The sequence below is a fragment of the Oryctolagus cuniculus genome, chromosome 5, assembly GCF_051225735.1.
Source record: "Oryctolagus cuniculus isolate XC-2025 breed Fujian yellow rabbit chromosome 5, ASM5122573v1, whole genome shotgun sequence".
Lineage (NCBI taxonomy): Eukaryota > Metazoa > Chordata > Mammalia > Lagomorpha > Leporidae > Oryctolagus > Oryctolagus cuniculus.
In genome coordinates, this window is record NC_142871.1 from 51,967,715 (window position 1) to 51,985,877 (window position 18,163).

An 18,163-nucleotide genomic window follows, 5' to 3' on the forward strand; every position below is an offset into this window, starting at 1 on the left:
AAAAGCAGAAAGCAGTTTGATTGCAAAATCAAAGTTTAACATTCTAAAATGTTCTAAGCTATCATTAAAATAGATTTGTTTTTATACTTATTAATAATTCTCATGTTAACATAAGGTTAGTTGGTAGCATTCAAAGCTGGAGCTATTTTTCTGTATTATTAATGATTATTGTGGTGTACTCTGAACAAAGAGGAAAAAGATGTACAATTATATTCGAATTACAACTGAAAAATTAATAAGGTCTGTAAAGTTCCAGTTAATTTTTATATAACCAATTCTCTCTTGTTGTAAAACTTAGTAGTATTCAGATTCCCAAGAGACTAAACTGAAAGCAAACTATATCTGGATACTAGGGAGGTTGAGAAGGGAAGAGGAACCACTGGTACCTGGATGCTGGTCAGAGTTGTGTACTGATAAGCCTTGACCACCAGGTAATTTGCTTCTAGGTCTATGAGTCCCAGGATCATATACTTCCACCATCTTCGTCGCAAAATTGCCAGGAGGTTTTCTTCTCCTGCATTACAAAGTAAAGACAAAATGGTTAGGTTCTTGACACACAATCAACTATTTATTTAGAAGGACTCTAAAATCCTGTAGCATTATATTTTCACCATAACCTTCCCAAGTATTTAAACAAATGAATCAATGTATCAGTGACTCACATGTTTTCACTTGGCAAATAACCCTCTGTAGATTTTTGCTCTTTGAATTAGTTTCTATGCCAGAATATGACTGATCAGATCATGAGCTCACCATCCAAAGCATTTTCTTGTGAACAAATGAAGGAAACATGATTACATCATGTGAAAATAAAAGGAAAGGTGTCCCAGAAACACTGCCTAAGTACATAAATTCTAGATCATTCTAAATTTCAGGTTTGTAGTAAAACAGACACAAATGAGAGAAGATACAGCCAATCGAAAAAGACTTGTGCTTAGCAACAAACCTTTAGTATTACTGAAAAGCCATCTGGGTGATCTTTCAGCTTTGAGCTGTGCATCACCAGGGAAGTGTGTGGGTGACCAGAAGAGAGAAAAAGGTGGAATTCACTCTCACATAGAAGAGAATGCCATTGGATTGGGGCCTGAGTCCTGCCAGCAACTGAATCATCAACATTCTGCCTTAATCTGGTAGCATCACAAACGACTTTGAATCCCCTAGTTCGTCATCATTATTTTCACATATATTTCAGGTCTGAAACAAACTTTGTTTCTGAATGTGGGCAATCATAATAACTCTTTGTAATCAACCCACCAGTCTTCCTGACAATGTGGAATTGTAGGTATTTGGAGGGAATGGTGGCTATGTATGTTATTTACTGCTGCACAATAAGTTTTCCTCATAATTATTTAAAACAAGAAATATTTGTTATTCCACAGTGTTTATGTGTCAACAATCTGAGTACAGATCAGCTGAGTGTTTCTGGATCAAGATCTCCCAGTTGGCTGTGATTAAGCTTCCAGGAAAGGATGAGGCTTCATCTGAAGAAGTGACTCTGGAGAGATCTGCTTCCAAATTCACTCATATGGTTGCTGGTGAGTCTTGGTTTCCACCATAAGGGGCTTTCCATTATCTGCCATGTTAGATGAACAATGGGTGGGGAGGGGTAGAAAGTGGGAAAGAGAGAGAGAGGGACAGAGAACCAAAGGTAGAAGCCTAGGTTTTTACTAACTTAATCTCAAAAGTGACTTCTACCCCACTCTGTTTTTTTAGAAGAGTTGACAAGCAAATATCACTATCAAGAATACAGGATTTCATAGGGTGTGACTCCAGAAGGCATACATCATTGGAGACCATCTTAGAGGTTGTCTACATCACAGCACACAGCTTTCATTCTGTTGCTGGTCCTCAAGAGCCTCAATAGTATCTGGCATCCTCTCCTGTCCTGCGCCACTTCCAGAACTTTGGACTCGGGATTTTTGCCTTTAACCATATTCCAGTGACCACTACACAGGCATCTCCACAACGTTATGGAGACTTCTGAGTACAAAGCTTCCGAGCTGTGTAGAGACTTTTAGCCCAGGGGCTGTGGCTAGTTGGCAACAGAAAATGTCTCTCTTGACCTTTGGTAGTCAAGCTAGTGTTCCAGTCTGGTTTAAAATTTTTAATTTAATGTGTTTTTATTATTTGAAAGACAGAGACTTTCTATCTACTGGTTCACTCCCCAAATGCTCCCAGCAGCCATGGCTAGGCTAGAGCCAAAGCCAGGAGCTAGGGACTCAATCAGGGTCTCCCAATAGGGTTGTGTGCACCCAGGAACTCGAGCCACCATCTGCTGCCTCCCAGGATCTGCGTTAGCAGGAAGCTGGAATCAGAAAGCAGAGCTGGGATTTGAACACAGGCATTCCAAAATGGGAATCAGGCATCTTTACTGGAGGCTTTAACCACTAGGCAAATTCCCACTGCAATTAACAGTCGTTATACTAAAGAAGTAACCTGAAAATTAGTCCCCAAATATGCTTTCTTTTGTTGCTGGGCCTTTCCATGTGCTAGGTCTTCTGCTTAGTGTCTTCTTCCTCTTGTGTGCAAATGAAGCATCAACATAGAGACCATGAAACCTTTCCTGGCACTCCTACCACTCTAGACTGCATTGGACCTTAATTCTGAGTGCTCCCTCAGTACTCTCTGCTTACCACACACGTGGTACCTGTCTTCCTGTCCTTTTGACTCTATCACTCACTGCATTATTAACAATTTGAAGACAGTGGTGTTGTTTTGGTCATCATTTTATCTCTGGGGCCCAATAGTGCATGATGGAAAGTTAATAAATCACAGAGTGTATGAATAAATTTCAGGTTTAGTAATCTGAGCAATATTAAATAACACTGAAATTGAGAACCTAAAATATACCTAAAATATACCTACTATAAACTCTCATGTTCCAGCCCATAAAATTTCTTTCTAGTCAGAATGCAGGCAGTATTTGACAAAATTAATTTGGAGAACATTTTACACATAATGTGCTGTCCACAGAACATTAAAAGGTCGATCACATATTTCACCCCAAAGCTGCATTCTATAGTCATAGGTCACTGTCCCAGTGAATTGACACACAATGAACAAAAGCGTGCTGAATTCAGAGCACACCAGCCACATCTTAATATGTAGCCCCCAGAAGAGAACATGGTGGTGCTATTTGTTCCTGCAATTAGTAACATATCTACAGTATTCCATAGATTCACAGGAATGATTAGTTGCCCTTCTGTCCTGCTGAAAAAGTTTGTAAGGCAAAATGCCCTAAATAAATGCTTCCATATTGTTTCATTTGAAAATATAAAACACACTTGCTGAGCACAGTTATCCAGGAAGGCGAGAGAGTGCTTTTTATTTTTGGCTGAGCAAAAACTGCAACCTTTAAAAGGCCTGCTTAGGGATTTATGTACATGACTCCCATTAACAATGATGTACAACAGGCCATTACAATCCTTCCTCAAATAATGAAAATGTATTCCTTGGAGTCCCTGTGCCAATGTACTCCCCAAACTTCATAAAATACGGCCATCCATAGAAAACACCGGCACAGTTGGTGATAGGTTAATGTTCTGAAATCCCCCTTGATTTTATTTTTTAATTAGCCGAGGGAAGTAATAAAATCCAAGGGTGGAAACTTAAAAAAATTTATGATTTGGCATTTAAATGCAGTTTGGTTTATGGTTGTTTTTATTATCAATATGTTTATATATAAATAAAAGTAGAGAATAAGGTATTATCCACCTTGATTTAATAAATAATATTTCAGAGTGCTTTTTTCAGATCTCATTTCTTGTTTTGAGAAACTTAATATAGAAGTGAAATTGAATGCCCCTTCTCTGCCCCTGCCGGATTCCCTTTCCCTCCCTCCTTCCTCAAATCACCTTCTTAATGTTGTACATCCTCCATGTCCCTGTTTTTGTTACATGTTATCTACATATGTATGTGTCCAAAATAATATAATTCTTTTTATGTTGTATTTTTAAACTTTAAGTGAAAAATTACTGTACATAGTACTTATTCTTATAGCACATATTCTTTGTGCTTAACATTGTCTTAGAAATGTGTATCTGGGGGTTGGCACTGTGGCATAGCGGGTAAAGCCTCTGCCTGCAGTGCCAGCATCCCATATGGGTGCTCGTTTGAGTCCTGGCTGCTCCACTTCCAATTCAACTCTCTGCTATGGCCTGAGAAAGCAGAGGAAGATGGCTCAAGTCCCTGGGTCCCTGCACCTGCAAGGGAAACCCAGAAGAAGCTCCTGCTTCCTGGCTCCTGGCTTCGGATCGGCGCAGCTCGGGCCGTTGGCAGCCATCGGGGGAGTGAACAGAGGATGGAAGACCTCTCTCTTTGTCTCTGCCTCTCTGTAACTATGACTTTCAAGTAAACAAATAAAATCTTAAAAAAAGGAAGAAATGTATATCTGCTGTTTCAGGTAGAGTTAATTCAATTTTAAATTATCTATCTATCTATATTATTACGTCTTACTAATATGACACAATTTATCTAGTCTTACACTGACTGACAGCTAAATTATTTCTAATTTTTTTCTCTGCTGCAAACAGTGCAACAAAGAACAAGTGTATCCTTGTACAACTAGTAGGGCACTTCCGAAAATAGAATTAAAAGACAAGGTTATTTTGGTGCAAAATATTTAGAAATAAATGCATAAGAATGGGTTCCAAAAATTATGAAAATGCGTATTGTGAAAAACTCTCCATGGATTTCAACATGTTTTAATGTCTTTTTCTTGAAAATATTTTGAAGAATCCAGTCATATCTCTATAGTTAGTACTTTATTCCCATTTTAAAGAACTGTAGACTGTGTAAAAGCATTCACAAATGCATAAAACAACTGAAGTTGTTATAATTTGAAGTAAAGTTGTGTTGCAGCAACAATAACCACCTCAGTAATTGAGAATAAAGGGAAACTACTGACAATCTTGGTCACATGATTCATATCTGATTTTATTAAGCATTGGCAGGAAGAGCACTCACACATGCTTTAAGATTTTTTAAAACACACTTATGTGATATTTACTATGTGTCAGGTATTATCTACCTGCTTTACAAATATTAACTTACTGAATTCCCATAATAAAGCTATCGGTACTGCTATTAACCCATTTTAAAGATGAGGAGAGTAAAGCCTGAAGAAGTTAAGTAGCTTGCACAGGGTCACTTAGGGAAACCAAGATTTGAACTCATGACCACCTGGCACCAGGCTTTATGCTCAGTAATGCACTATTTTTGCCTCCCTGATTTGTAATGGTGGCATTGTCCTCATAAGTCCTGCCTTTCTCTTTAAAGGGTCTTCCATGACTAATCTGTCCAAACTCACTTGCAGGGTGCCCCATGCCAGCTCCAGGGCTGCCTGTAATTGGAGCTCCTATGCATGTCACCCCCTGGAGTTGTCAGAGTCCTACTGAACAGCTGTGTGCTCTCCACCCCAAATCGGCCTGTAGTCACGATGTGTCCATCACTGTCAGTTCAGTATCAAGGATTTGATGTCTTTCTGCTTGATCTAAATCCATGACAGAATTTCCCTTGCAAGATGTGAAATAAGGCTGTACATCAATTTTATGGCTTTAACAAAGTCTAATTAGAAAAATCCATTAGATTCTGTACTACTTGTGGAAGCTTTGGGCATTAGAACAATGGTCACACATTGCTATGGGGCGAGGTGTGGTGATGGCTGATAAAAGTGGAATGAATGAAGAGGGAACTGTTGTACAAGGGCTGAAACACAGTGCACATTCACCCCAGTGACTGCAAAACAGAAGAGTCGTGTGATTCATAGTATTCTTGTTCAACTCCCAGTGGGTTCTCAGAGTAGAGAAAAAAAGTACAAGACAGCACCCTAGGTGAATTCAGCTAAGGGAACAAGAAACTGTATTATTCTCAGGACTACATTTTACGGGTCTCTTGGGTGGTGTGATCCCACATGGTGTTTTATGCAGGAAGAGAAGTCAGAACACATTGCAGAAATGACGCAAAAGCAAGGCCCCCGCACAGAAGGCAAGACCCTTCCTTGAACAGACACCTCCTCTGCTTATAGTCTGAAGTCATAATGTCATTCTCTTTACCAGAACCCCCAAAGCACATGTTTAAGTGCTAACTAATGAATTTGAAAAGAATAGTTATGCTTACTAAAAAGCTAAAATAGAGCATGAATGTGCTAATTGTAAGTAAAATGAAAATGTGGATTTTTCAAGGAAAGGATTGTAAGCAATTGCATTTTGCAATGTGAATCTGATGAAAGGATGAAATATACACAGATTAAATAATAAAGGTTAAATTTTATTTTATAATTTTTGCTTATTATTAAATCAGGACAGGAAAAACACAAAAGGCAGCCCTTTAATGCACTGGCTTTATAGAAAACAGACCTGTTTGGACATTGGCTGCCTCTTACTGTGTGGTGTTAAGTAAGTATGCCAACGAACCTGAGTCCATCCACTGTTAAATGGGGACCATAACAACTATTTTATAGGGCCTTGTAGATTAAAGGAGATATGAGTATAATGCAAGGTATATGCATTATTTTAGCAACTGGTAGAATTCTGAAATCCTTCTAATGGTTAATATTCTATAATCAATTTGAATGGGCCAAGGGTGCTCTGCGTCTATCTGTGAGGGTGTTCCCAGATGAGATTTGAATCAGTAAGTTCAGTAAGTAGTGCACCCTCCCTAACATGGGTGGCCACCATTCAACCTAACTTGGACCTGAATAGAACAAAAAACAGAGGAAGGGAAGATTCATTTGTTCAATCCTGCCTGTTTGTATGAGCTGGGACATCTCATCTCCTTTCCCCTGCCCTGGGTCTGGGACTTATACCATCAGCTTCTCTGGTGCTCAGGACTTTGATCTTGACCTAGAATGACACCACTGTCTTCCCCTGGGTGTCCGGCTTGTAGACAGCAGATTGTGGGACCCCTCAGCCTTTGCATGAGTCAATCCTACTGATAAATCTACCTTCCTTGCTCCCTCTCCTATGCTGTTGATTATGTTCACCAGGATTCCCTAATACAATCCTTGGCCAGCTCTTCACCACACACCAGCTCACCACTGTGATAGATACTGTGTGGTGGAGGCCTCGGAAAATGAAATCCTGTTACTCACCAGGGATTTGGCTGCACTTCCCGTCTGTCTTTCACCCTGGTGAGTTGTGTTAGGTTACATCTGAGCCTGCATGTGACATTTGACCAGTCCAGAGGCAGACTGAGGGTATCATCCTGGACACTGCTCCTCTCAGCCAGACCCTGGTCTTGATCCTTCGCTCTTACCATTTGATCTACAAGTAGAAGCCTTTTGAAGAACCCTGAGGCCTGCCACTAGAATTGGCTTTTCTCCCTGGGATTCTGATCCCACTAGGCCTGACCAGGAGATCTTCTGGTCTTTCCAAGGTCCCTCTCACTACACACGATGCACATGATTGGCAAAGAAATTGCACATAAAGGTTGAAAGGAAGCCAAGAAGAGACCTGGTCTCAGTTCACATGTTGCTATGCTTTCACTAGTTTCATTAACACTCTTCAAGACCCAATCTAAATGTTAATTTCCATGCAAAGCCTTCTCAGATCCTCTGGCACCCTCCCACAGTCTCTCTCAGCTTGCTCCTTTACTTATTTCGTATCCAATACTGGATAGCATGGTGACTGAAACAAATTAATTACTCAATGTAAGTTTGTTATTAAGAGAAAATGACTGAAGGCCAGTCCTGTGGCACAGCAGGTTAAAGCCTGGCCTGAAGCGCTGGCATCCCATATGGGTGCAGGTTCTAGTCCTGGCTGCTCCACTTCCACTTCAGCTCTCTGCTATGGCCTGGGAAAGCAGTAGAAATTGGCCCAAGTCCTTGGGTCCTGCATCCACGTGGGGGACCTAGAAGAAGCTCCTGGTTTCTGACTTTGGATAGGCTCAACTCTGGCTGTTGTAGCCATTTGGGGAGTGAACCAGTGGATGGAAGACCTCTCTCTCTCTCTGTCTTTGCATCTTTCTGTAACTCTGTCTTTCAAATAAATAAAAATAAATCTTTTTTTAAAAAAGATAAAATGATGGAAGAAGGGCTTAAAAATCTGCTTAGTCATCTTGCTTTCTTCAAGAACTTCTTAATGTGAATTTGGAAAAGTAAATCAAAGCAACTAACAATGAGTCCTAATTTCATAAGGTTTTGGGAGCTTTAAGCCAAATATGAGGGGAAAATCATATATATATATGTATAGATATAATTGCATATGGCATAGATTTATTGATGTCAAGTTTATTTTATTCCTTTCAAAGTTACATTTTGGCCACCGATAATTAAAATGTTATTGTAGTTCTAATTATGAATTCAATCTATTGCTTTTTTTGAGGCATGAAAATTTACACATTCTTATATGAAAGTGAAAAGTCTTGACTTTATAATGATTTTAACATGAACAAAATCCCTTAAATCTGAGAATGCTTTCTTCCTATGTTTTTTGTAGCGACCATCTTCTATGATGCCAAAGTATATGACTTTCTGGAACACATTTCTACCCTTGCAAAATATCCAAACTTCCTAAGGTCCTGATATGACCTAGTAAAGAAAATGAAATTACTATTATTTTCTTTTTCACATTAATATAAAAGGTAATAGTAAGCTTGTTTAGATATTATCATACAGTAAGCAAGGACAGATAAACTATTTCAGGATATCTAAAGCCTCATTCAAAAAACCACATATCAGTTGTTAAATGGCAATATGTATGTGTTGAAAGTTCTGCTTCTTAACCAAGATCGCATAAAAGATCAAAAACTTTCCTAAACAAACCACACTCAGAATTCAAAAACTGAGTACAAAGTTCAGAGCATCTATTTTATACTGTTGGAAAAACCAGTCTATTAAAAGAAACTTGCTTGAATGGCTAAGCCCTGTCACTATCAATAACTGAAGAACTCAAAAACCTTAAAGACATTATGTTGTTGCATGATGAAACACAAACCAAAAATTCTGCCCCGTCTTTTCAGTTTATAAAAACACATTTCTTTATAAATATTACCCAACTCCTAAAGCATAATCTATTAAAACTGCACATTTCCATACCTCACACTCCTGTCCAGTTTATGCTTTTTGTTGATAAATTCCCTTTCAGGGCCATTTTAACTTTGCATCCTCTATTGTAGTCATCTGTATGTGCAGGATCTTGCAGTGAAAGGTAATCCTCAAAGTCCCTTCCTTTGATTTGGATGGTGCATCTGTTTGTTGGGCTTTCCCTGTGGGCTGCTGGGTTGACTGATTCCAGAAGGTGGTTTTCTAGAGGAGATGAACAAAAATGGTGCCCTGGGGAGTCATTTGTCATGGAAGCCATGCTTTCCCTTTTTTAGTGCCATGCTGTGGAGGACACTAGAACCATTCAACACTAGACTCTCATCCAAGTTCTTCCATGCACTGAGTGTATGATGTAGAGCTTAGTCTCTTTAGGCCTCAATTTTTCTCTGATTCATATCAGTGCTACTAAGTGGACTTCCTTCTTGTGTGGATTAAATGAGATATTTGTAAAGTGCCTGGCTCAACACAGTGCCTTGGCAATTAACTCTTGGTATTATTATCTTGATTTTTGACATATCAGTCATAGTATATCTGAATCCCAACAATGGGGTTCAAAGTAGGGGCTTTGGGTTATGCCTGGAGTAGTTTCTGATTAGAGTCTAAGATCAGCCAGGTGAACAATCAAAAATGCCTTCTATAGAGCTCCAATAAAAACACTTAATATAAAAATGCAGAGTTTTCCTGACTGGCAATATTTTGCACACATGGTTAAAGCTGGGAAAGTAATGCATTCTAACCTGCAAGAGGTCAATGGAAGCTCTGGGTTTGCAATATCTCATGGACTCTGCCCTATGCACTTCCTTACCAGGTTGATTTTAATCTATTACTTTCCTGTGATAACCACAATCACAGCTATAATAGCTTTCAGTGAGTTTGTGAGGCCTACCAAATTATTGGACATCAGAGTAGTTTTTTTTTCTTTTTTTTAAACTTTTATTTAATGAATATAAATTTCCAAAGTACAGAATATGGATTACAATGGCTTCCCCCCCATAACGTCCCTCCAACCCGCAGACATCAGAGTAGTTTTAAGAGTTAATTTGCGGCCGGCGCCGCGGCTCACTAGGCTAATCCTCCGCCTTGCGGCACCAGCAAACCGGGTTCTAGTCCCGGTTGGGGCTCCGGATTCTGTCCCAGTTGCCCCTCTTCCAGGCCAGCTCTCTGCTGTGGCCAGGGAGTGCAGTGGAGGATGGCCCAAGTGCTTGGGCCCTGCACCCCATGGGAGACCAGGAGAAGTATCTGGCTCCTGCCATCAGATCAGTGCGGTGTGTAAAGTGCCTGGCTCAACACAGTGCCGCGGCGGCCATTAGAGGGTAAACCAACGGCAAAAGGAAGACCTTTCTCTCTGTCTCTCTCTCTTTCATTGTCCACTCTGCCTGTCAAAAATAAATAAATAAATAAATAAATAAATAAGTTAATTTGCAAGATCAGAGTTTGTGGACTCAAGAGGCTTCCTTCCATAGCCTTGGCAGCTCATGACAAGAGTCTCAGGTGATTACTGACGTCATAAATAAGAGTGTCATTTGTTAAATCCACAATGGGAGTCACTGTGCAGCTTCTCTCCATGTAGGATCTCTGTCCTTAATGTGTTGTACTATGCAAATTAGCAGTAAAATTACTACTCAAACAGTACTTTATACTTTGTGTGTCTGTGTGGGTGCAATCTGTTGAAATCTTTACTTAGTAAATACTAAGTTGATCTTCTGTATATAAACATCATTGAAAATGAATCTTGATGAAGAATGGGATGGGAGAGGGAATGGGAGATGGGATGGTTGTTGAGTAGGAGGGAGGTTGTGGGGGAAAAGCTGCTATAATCCAGAAGTTGTACTTTGGAAATTTGTATTTATCAAATAAAAGTAAAACAAAAGTTAACTTGCTTTGTTGAAAGTTTCAAAATTCTGTGCTTTTTACATAAATATTCTGTTATTATGAAGATATCACTTACAATGGAAATCCTGCTCACTAGCTCAAAATGGTTAATAATAGCTTGGCTGGACATGGGGTTTATGCTTCGATTTGAAATTATTAAAAGCATTTATAATGAGACTATGTATTAATATAAATCTGTTTTCCTGGAGTAAGCCTGCTGAGAAGAAAATGTGTTTGTCCTCTTTTAATGACAAGACTCTTGTTTTCTTCATCGCATTTGCTGAAAAGTGACCGCATTTGCCTCTTGGAACTTTCCTGTAATTGGCTCTGATGTCTCTTGACATTAGCAGATGAATCTGTCAGTTTTGTGAGTTTTGTTTTGAACAAAGAGCTGTGTAGCAGCTAATGACACACGATGTAAGGGGAAGAGGCCAAAGCGTGCTTGCCTCCGGATGCCTGCCACTTGCTGAGTATATTCAAAAGACAACATGACAGAAGGTGCCAGCCTGAACTCTTGAGGGCTGACCTTGAGCTCTGACATGAGAGCATCTGTCATGGTGGACACACAGGTTAGACCTAACATGGGAAATTAGCAAGATGGAGTGTCAATGGGACAGACTCCTGGTAAAGCAGGGAGCAGGCTGGCCTGCTCGCCCCATCCATCCTCCAACCTTCCATCCCAAATGCCAAGCACAACTCCACCAAAGCCACTTCTGTTAACTAACATTTATTCTCCATTGAGCACCATTTGTGAGGTCTTGGGCTAGTGGCATGATAGTTTCATTCTCTGACTTCACTGCCACCCCATACTCTAGGTTAAAAGCATGGAGCAAAAGAGACCTGTGTGAAAGCATTAACTCTCTGCTTAACTGGCTGTGTCACCTTGGGAAAGTTTACTCATTTATAAAAAGAGGAAAATACATTTACTTGAAAATGCTGCTATAAGGATTAAATGAAAAAAAATCTATGTAAAGTGTCTGACTTCCAGCAAATACTGGGTAAATGATAGCTTTGTTACGAATAGCCCTGTGAGGAAGGTATTTTTCAGATCATGAAATTGGATTTAGAAAAAGTGAAATAATTTTTCAAGGCCTGTACTGACTTTATTATAAACTACTCACTACTCTAAGAATGGTGCTTTTTGTTCATATGGTACATTTAATAAAACAAGTCAGAAACATTTTTATTTATATTACTTTTCTGAAGTTAAGTTCTGTAGGAAAAAAGGCAGCATTTTATGAGAAATACAATACAGTATGCAATACTGTATTATAATAAATACATAATATATGTTTCAACTGAAAATACTAAGGAATCAATTTATGGAATTAAAAGATCCTGTTATGCCAACCTAGTGACAGTGAACACCATAATGCCCAATACACTTTCCACTAAAAGAAACAAAGGTCTTGGGAGAAATGGTTGATTTCAGATCTGGGTCAGGAAATATAATTAATATACAAGTTGAGCCAAGAACATCTTGCCACACAAGAAAGGAAAAAAGCAATCAAAGACCACCAAGGTTGTATCATAAGGATTTGAAGTCCAACTTGAGCAGCCTTTCAGATGAAGATACTAGGTGAAATGGATTGGGCATGGAATATTATAAGTATATGAGCTCATAATTAATTTAAAAACAAGAGCAACCACAACAAACATCATCAGAAAAACAACTAATTGGTCACCACTGATCACTGGAAGATATAAATAAATCAGCTCATTATTTTGAAAACTGGTAAATGAAGAAGAAGCCCTGCCATCCCCTGGGATTCTTATATGAACTATATCACTAAGTAGCTAAATAGTAGATGAGGAGAGATTGGTCTTTATGGTGATAGCTAAATAATAAATGAATAAGAAAAGAAGGAATTAGAATACCATCTTTTTGTACCAGCTAATGAATTAATGGACCTCAAAGGTCAAGTTACCAATAGTGTCAAGAAAAAGACAACTAAACATTAGTTTCATGTGCTTCCTGATGAGGAACAAAATGCCACCCATATAAGAAAAAAACAAACACAAAACAAAACAAAAAGTCTGAATTTGATCAAGTCTCTGTACTCAACTACCAATGTAAGAAAGTTAGAGGTCAGCGGGACAGGCTAAACTACCCAAAAGGAGTCAATCAGCAAAATCCAAACGGTAGGATATGCTATGGCCTCTCTACTCAAGGGTGGTCTGTCCAATGACAGCAACAATGTCAAATGACAGAGACTGAGCACTTGTTAGAAATGAAGTATGTAGCCAGCACCGTGGTTCACTAGGTTAATCCTCCGCCTGCGGCGCCGGCATCCCGGGTTCTAGTCCCGGTTGGGGCATCGGATTCTGTCCCAGTTGCTCCTCTTCCAGGCCAGCTATCTGCTGTGGCCCGGGAAGGCAATGGAGGATGGCCCAAGTGCTTGGGCCTTGCACCCGCATGGGAGACCAGGAGGAAGCACCTGGCTCCTGGCTTTGGATCAGTGCAGCGCGACGGCCGTAGCGGCCGTTTGGAGGGTGAACCAACAGAAGGAAGACCTTTCTCTGTCTCTCTCTTACTGTCTGTAACACTCTCTCTCACTATCTAACTCCGCCTGGCAAAAAAAAAAAAAAAAAAAAAAAAAGAAAGAAATGAAGTATGTGAGACTTGCCGACACTCACTAACTCAGACTCTGCATATGGTAGAGTCTCCAGGGGATGTGTGTGCATTATTACAGTTTGAGAAGCACTCGTCATATAGGCTAAATGATTTCTTCAACAAAGATTACAATAAATAATAAATAGAAATCTGCAAACTAAAAGTATCGAGGAAAATATTAGTCACTAACCATGTCCAGGTCATATTTGTATCCTGTAAAAATAACAGAAGCTGTAAATAAAATATGTGTACTAGACAAATGAAATTTCAACACTGATAGAATATTTGGAATTCCTAATTTTAAATGTGATCATGGTATTTTTGTTATATCATGTTAAAGTTCTCATCTTCTAGAAATACATATTGAAATAGTTATGGATGAAATGTTATAACATCTGAGGTTGAATGCAAACTAACACAGAAAAGTGGAAGTGGTGTTGGTAAGGAGAAAATAAGCTTGACCATGGATTGAAATTTCTTGAAGTAGATAGTATATTTTTACGAGGGTTTCCTTTAAACTGTTCTGTCTACTTTTCTCCATGTTGAAAATTTTCATAACATGAAAGCTGCAAAAAGAAGATTCCATTATGAAGATAGGGTGTAGCTAACAGAGGCATTGGCTAGGACATGTGAATGCCAATAGTGTGTCTGTATGTTGGTAGACCTCACTCCTACTCACTGTGTCCTTGAACTGTAGGTGGTATTACATTCTTCAATTGTATTGGAATTTACTCTTTAGTCGTATGTGGAATGATACTCTTCAGCTGCAGGTGGTATGACCCTCTTTGTTGTAGTACAATTACGCTCTTCAGCAGCAGGTGGTGTTACACTCATCATTTGTAGGTGGTATTTACTCTTCAGTTGTAGGTGGTATTATACTTTTTAGCAGCCAGGGAATGCAGGAGTTTGAGTTTTATTATTTCCACATCCTCATTTTAGTCTTAGGGGTCATGGGGAATACTTGGCAATTCTTCCAGCAGAGGCTTTGATAAGTGCTTAATAGCTAAGAACCTCTCCTGTTCATTTCCCGGCATGCTGTTTTTGTGGCGATGCCTTGCCCTTGTGCTAATGATCACACTGTCCTCTGCCCCTGTTGGATCATTTACAAAGTCAGTTTGAACCACAAAACTTTTCACAGAAATCTTTTGTTGGTTTAGTGTAGCATCTGTACCAACAGAAGTTCTTCTACACCAACAGAAGAAACTCAGCCAGGCATTTTTCACAGAGGTAGATACTATTAAGTCAGAGCTAGCCAATCACAGTTACACCTCGCACAATTACACGAGATGACATTATTTGAATTGTGACTGCCAAGAATAAGGAAAGAAAAAGATGCCAAGTAGGAAGCTAACATCCCAAATGTAGGCTCTTGTGTTGTGTGGCAAACACACCAGGAGCCACACGTGTCAGAGGCCTCAATTCAATAAAATTCCAGGGTGGGTTACTTGCCTTAATCACACACATAGACCTTGAACAAAGCATTCAAAATTACTAAAACAAGAATGCAAGAAAATCAAAACTAAGCATTGATTTAGTTGCCTAGATGATTATATACAAGTTTATTTACTTTTTAAAAAATATTTATTAATTTATTTGAAAGGTAGAGTTACAGAGGCGGGAGGGGGAGAGAGAGAGAGAGAGAGAGAGAGAGAAAGAGAGAAATATCTTCCATCCACTGATTCACTCCTCAAATGGCCAGAGTTGAGCTGATCCGAAGCCATGATCCTGGTTCTTTCCCCGAGTCTTCCATGTAGGTGTAGTGACCCAAACACTTGGGCCATCCGCTGCTGCTTTCTCAGGTGCAGTAGCAGGCAGCTGGATTGGAAGTGGAGCACCCAGGACTTGAACTGGCAGGGGGTGGCTTTACCTGCTATGCCATAGTGCCAGCCCTCAAAGGGCTCTTAAAACTGCTGATTTCTGGGTCTGGCACTGTTGCATAGTGGGTAAAAAAAAAAAAAAAAAAAACTGCTGATTTCTGGGCTCCACCTGAGACATTTTCACTCAGTAGGTCTAGGTGCAAGAAATGTGAAAAGCCTCTCAGAGACTGTGATGCTACTCGTTTCTGGTTACATTTTGATTCACTCTAATATATAAGTTGGCCCTGTTTTTCTTGGAGGCATTTTTGCTCTAGGGCTTGCTACCTGTTTGGCTTGTGACTACAATCAACTGAGAGGACAGCTTCAGGTATAGGAATAACTCATACCTGTTCTAATGCAGTCAGAGCCCAGGGGAACGATGTGGGCTGTTGATGCACAATTGCATCCCACTGCAATCTCCATTCCATAGAAATTTCCCCAATTTGACTGATACAACTTTTCCCCCTTAATTCGTATAACCTTTATGTACTACTCTATGGATTTGGGACCTTACCCATAACTTTTCTGATACTTTAAAAATACTACATTGTGTATTTCTTTTGTCTTGAAATACAGGAAAAGTAAAGCCTCTAGATTAAATTTGTGTTACTCTCCTTTGAACACACATTATTTTCTGCTCAAAACTTACTGACCTTCTATTTAACAAGTTATGACACATACGTAATATTGATCTATTGCATAAAATCTAAGGTTTCTATTTTTATTACCTTCCTCTACATCTACATTATTGCAATTTAGGAACATTTCAACTTTACAAATTTTTATTCATTCATTTATTATGTGCCATCTGTGGCCCCAGTGATTTAGTTATCATAGCCAATGTCCAACAAAACCTAATGTCCCATATTAAACATAATAAAAACGTTTGTCCTCCAGAAAGTTCCATTTTACAATACAATAATAGTCTTAAAAACCCATAACAAATAAAAACCCCATAGTCTACATTAATTGTTTTTATTGGAAAGTGATTATATTGGGCTGGCGCCGCAGCTCACTTGGCTAATCCTCTGCCTGTGGCGCCGGCACCCCGGGTTCTAGTCCCGGTTGGGGGCGCTGGGTATTAGTCCCAGTTGTTCCTCTTCCAGTCCAGCTCTCCGCTGTGGCCCGGGAGGGCAGTGGAGGATGGCCCAAGTGCTTGGGTCCCTGCACCTGCATTGGAGACCAGGAGGAAGCACCCAGCTCCTGCCTTCAGATCAGCGCAGCACCAGCCCTAGCAGTCATTAGGGGAGTTAACCAACAGAAGGAAGACCTTTCTCTCTGTCTCTCTCACTGTCTATAACTCTACCAGTCAAGAAAAAAGAAAAGTGATTCTATTGCTGTTTATGAGCCCATTGAAGGAATATAAGCCTCTGAGAATTGAAAGCGTCTCTGAAGGGTGTTTGGCTCTATGACAGGGGGATGGTCTTGTAAAGTAACAATACACAAGTACTGTTGAGCAACAGTCTACCAACCACTTCCAGGATTTTGAGTAAGGTTGTACCACCACTGATGTGAGCCTAACCTTTATGAAAAAATAATTGATCAGAAATCATTGGCTGTACTGCAGCATTTTTGTTTGTTTGTTTAAGTTTTTAAAATTTTTTCATTTAAATGGGAGGGAGAGAGAGAGAGAGAAAGTGAGCTCCCAGCAACTGGTTTTCTCTCTAAATGCTCTCAGTGGTCACGACAGGGATGGGGCCAAAGCAGGAATCAGAGAATGCAATCTAGATCTCCCATGTGGGTGGCAGGAAACCAATTCACCACTGTCTCCTTAGAGTATGGATTCATGGAAGCTGGAGCAGGAGCCAGAGCCAGAAATCAAATTTAATATGGGGGTGGTAGAGCCAACACTGTGGCACAATAGGTAAAGCCAGCACCTGTAGTACTGGCATCCCATTTGGATGCTGGTTCAAGGCTTGGCTGCTCTACTTCTGATCCAGTTCTCTTCTATGGCCTGGGAAAGCAGTAGAAGATGGCCCAAGTCCTTGAACCTCTGCACCCACATGGGAGATCTGGAAGAACCTCCTGGCTCCTGGCTTTGGATCGGCACAGCTCCAGCAATTGTGGCCATTTGGAGAGAAGAGTGAACCAGCGGATAGAAGACCTCTCTCTACTTCTACCTCTACCTCTACCTCTACCTCTACCTCTACCTCTACCTCTACCTCTACCTCTGTTTCTCCTCTCTGCCTCTCTGTTTTTCAAATAAATCTTAAAAAAAAAAAAAACATACAAACAAAAACCAAAAAAAAAATTCAATTTGGGATATGGGTATCTTAATTACTAAATTCACACCTACGCTACAGATATTAGTATGATGTTCCCTTTGTATGTGGATTTCTTAAGACACAGAAACAATGGGAAGTGAGAGGTGAATAAAAGAAAATTCTTCATATTTCCAATTAGTAGTCAATGCAGGAAGTAAGGAGTTAGGGGCTACAATTACGATTCTTAATGTCAACCCAGAAAACAATTGATGTTATTCTCCAACGTAATCCCATCACTGTCATCACTTCTTACATGCTGGGTCTAATTCAAGATCAAACCCCCAGTGCTTACTCACCCCCAACCATGGAACCAATCTATTTTTACATCTGACTTCAATGGAAACAGAGTGATCTTTGAAAAGGGTATGGCTGGAAGCCTGAAGGGTGCCTGAAGGTTGTGGGTATTTATCTAGCTGAGAAACGGAGCTGCTAACATTGCCTATTCCTTAGTGAGAAACTTGACCATGAACAGATACAGTGTCAAATGACAGAATTGCTTCTTGCCACAGGTCTGGGT

The 18,163-nt window shown here is 39.8% G+C and overlaps 1 protein-coding gene across 4 annotated transcripts in view; it reads right to left on the minus strand.

Moving 5' to 3' along the window:
- Positions 1 to 18,163, minus strand: part of SLC35F1 (solute carrier family 35 member F1) — a 586,228-nt gene that overhangs the window by 84,302 nt on the left and 483,763 nt on the right. For all 4 annotated transcript variants that reach the window (XR_016234523.1, XM_089333727.1, XM_002714777.6 and 1 more), the window contains one exon: positions 387 to 514. Coding sequence is in view for 3 of the 4 variants with exons in the window: in XM_089333727.1 (XP_089189853.1) it covers positions 387 to 514 (128 nt within the window). In the remaining variant the exon portion in view is untranslated. The remainder of the gene's footprint in view (positions 1 to 386; positions 515 to 18,163) is intronic.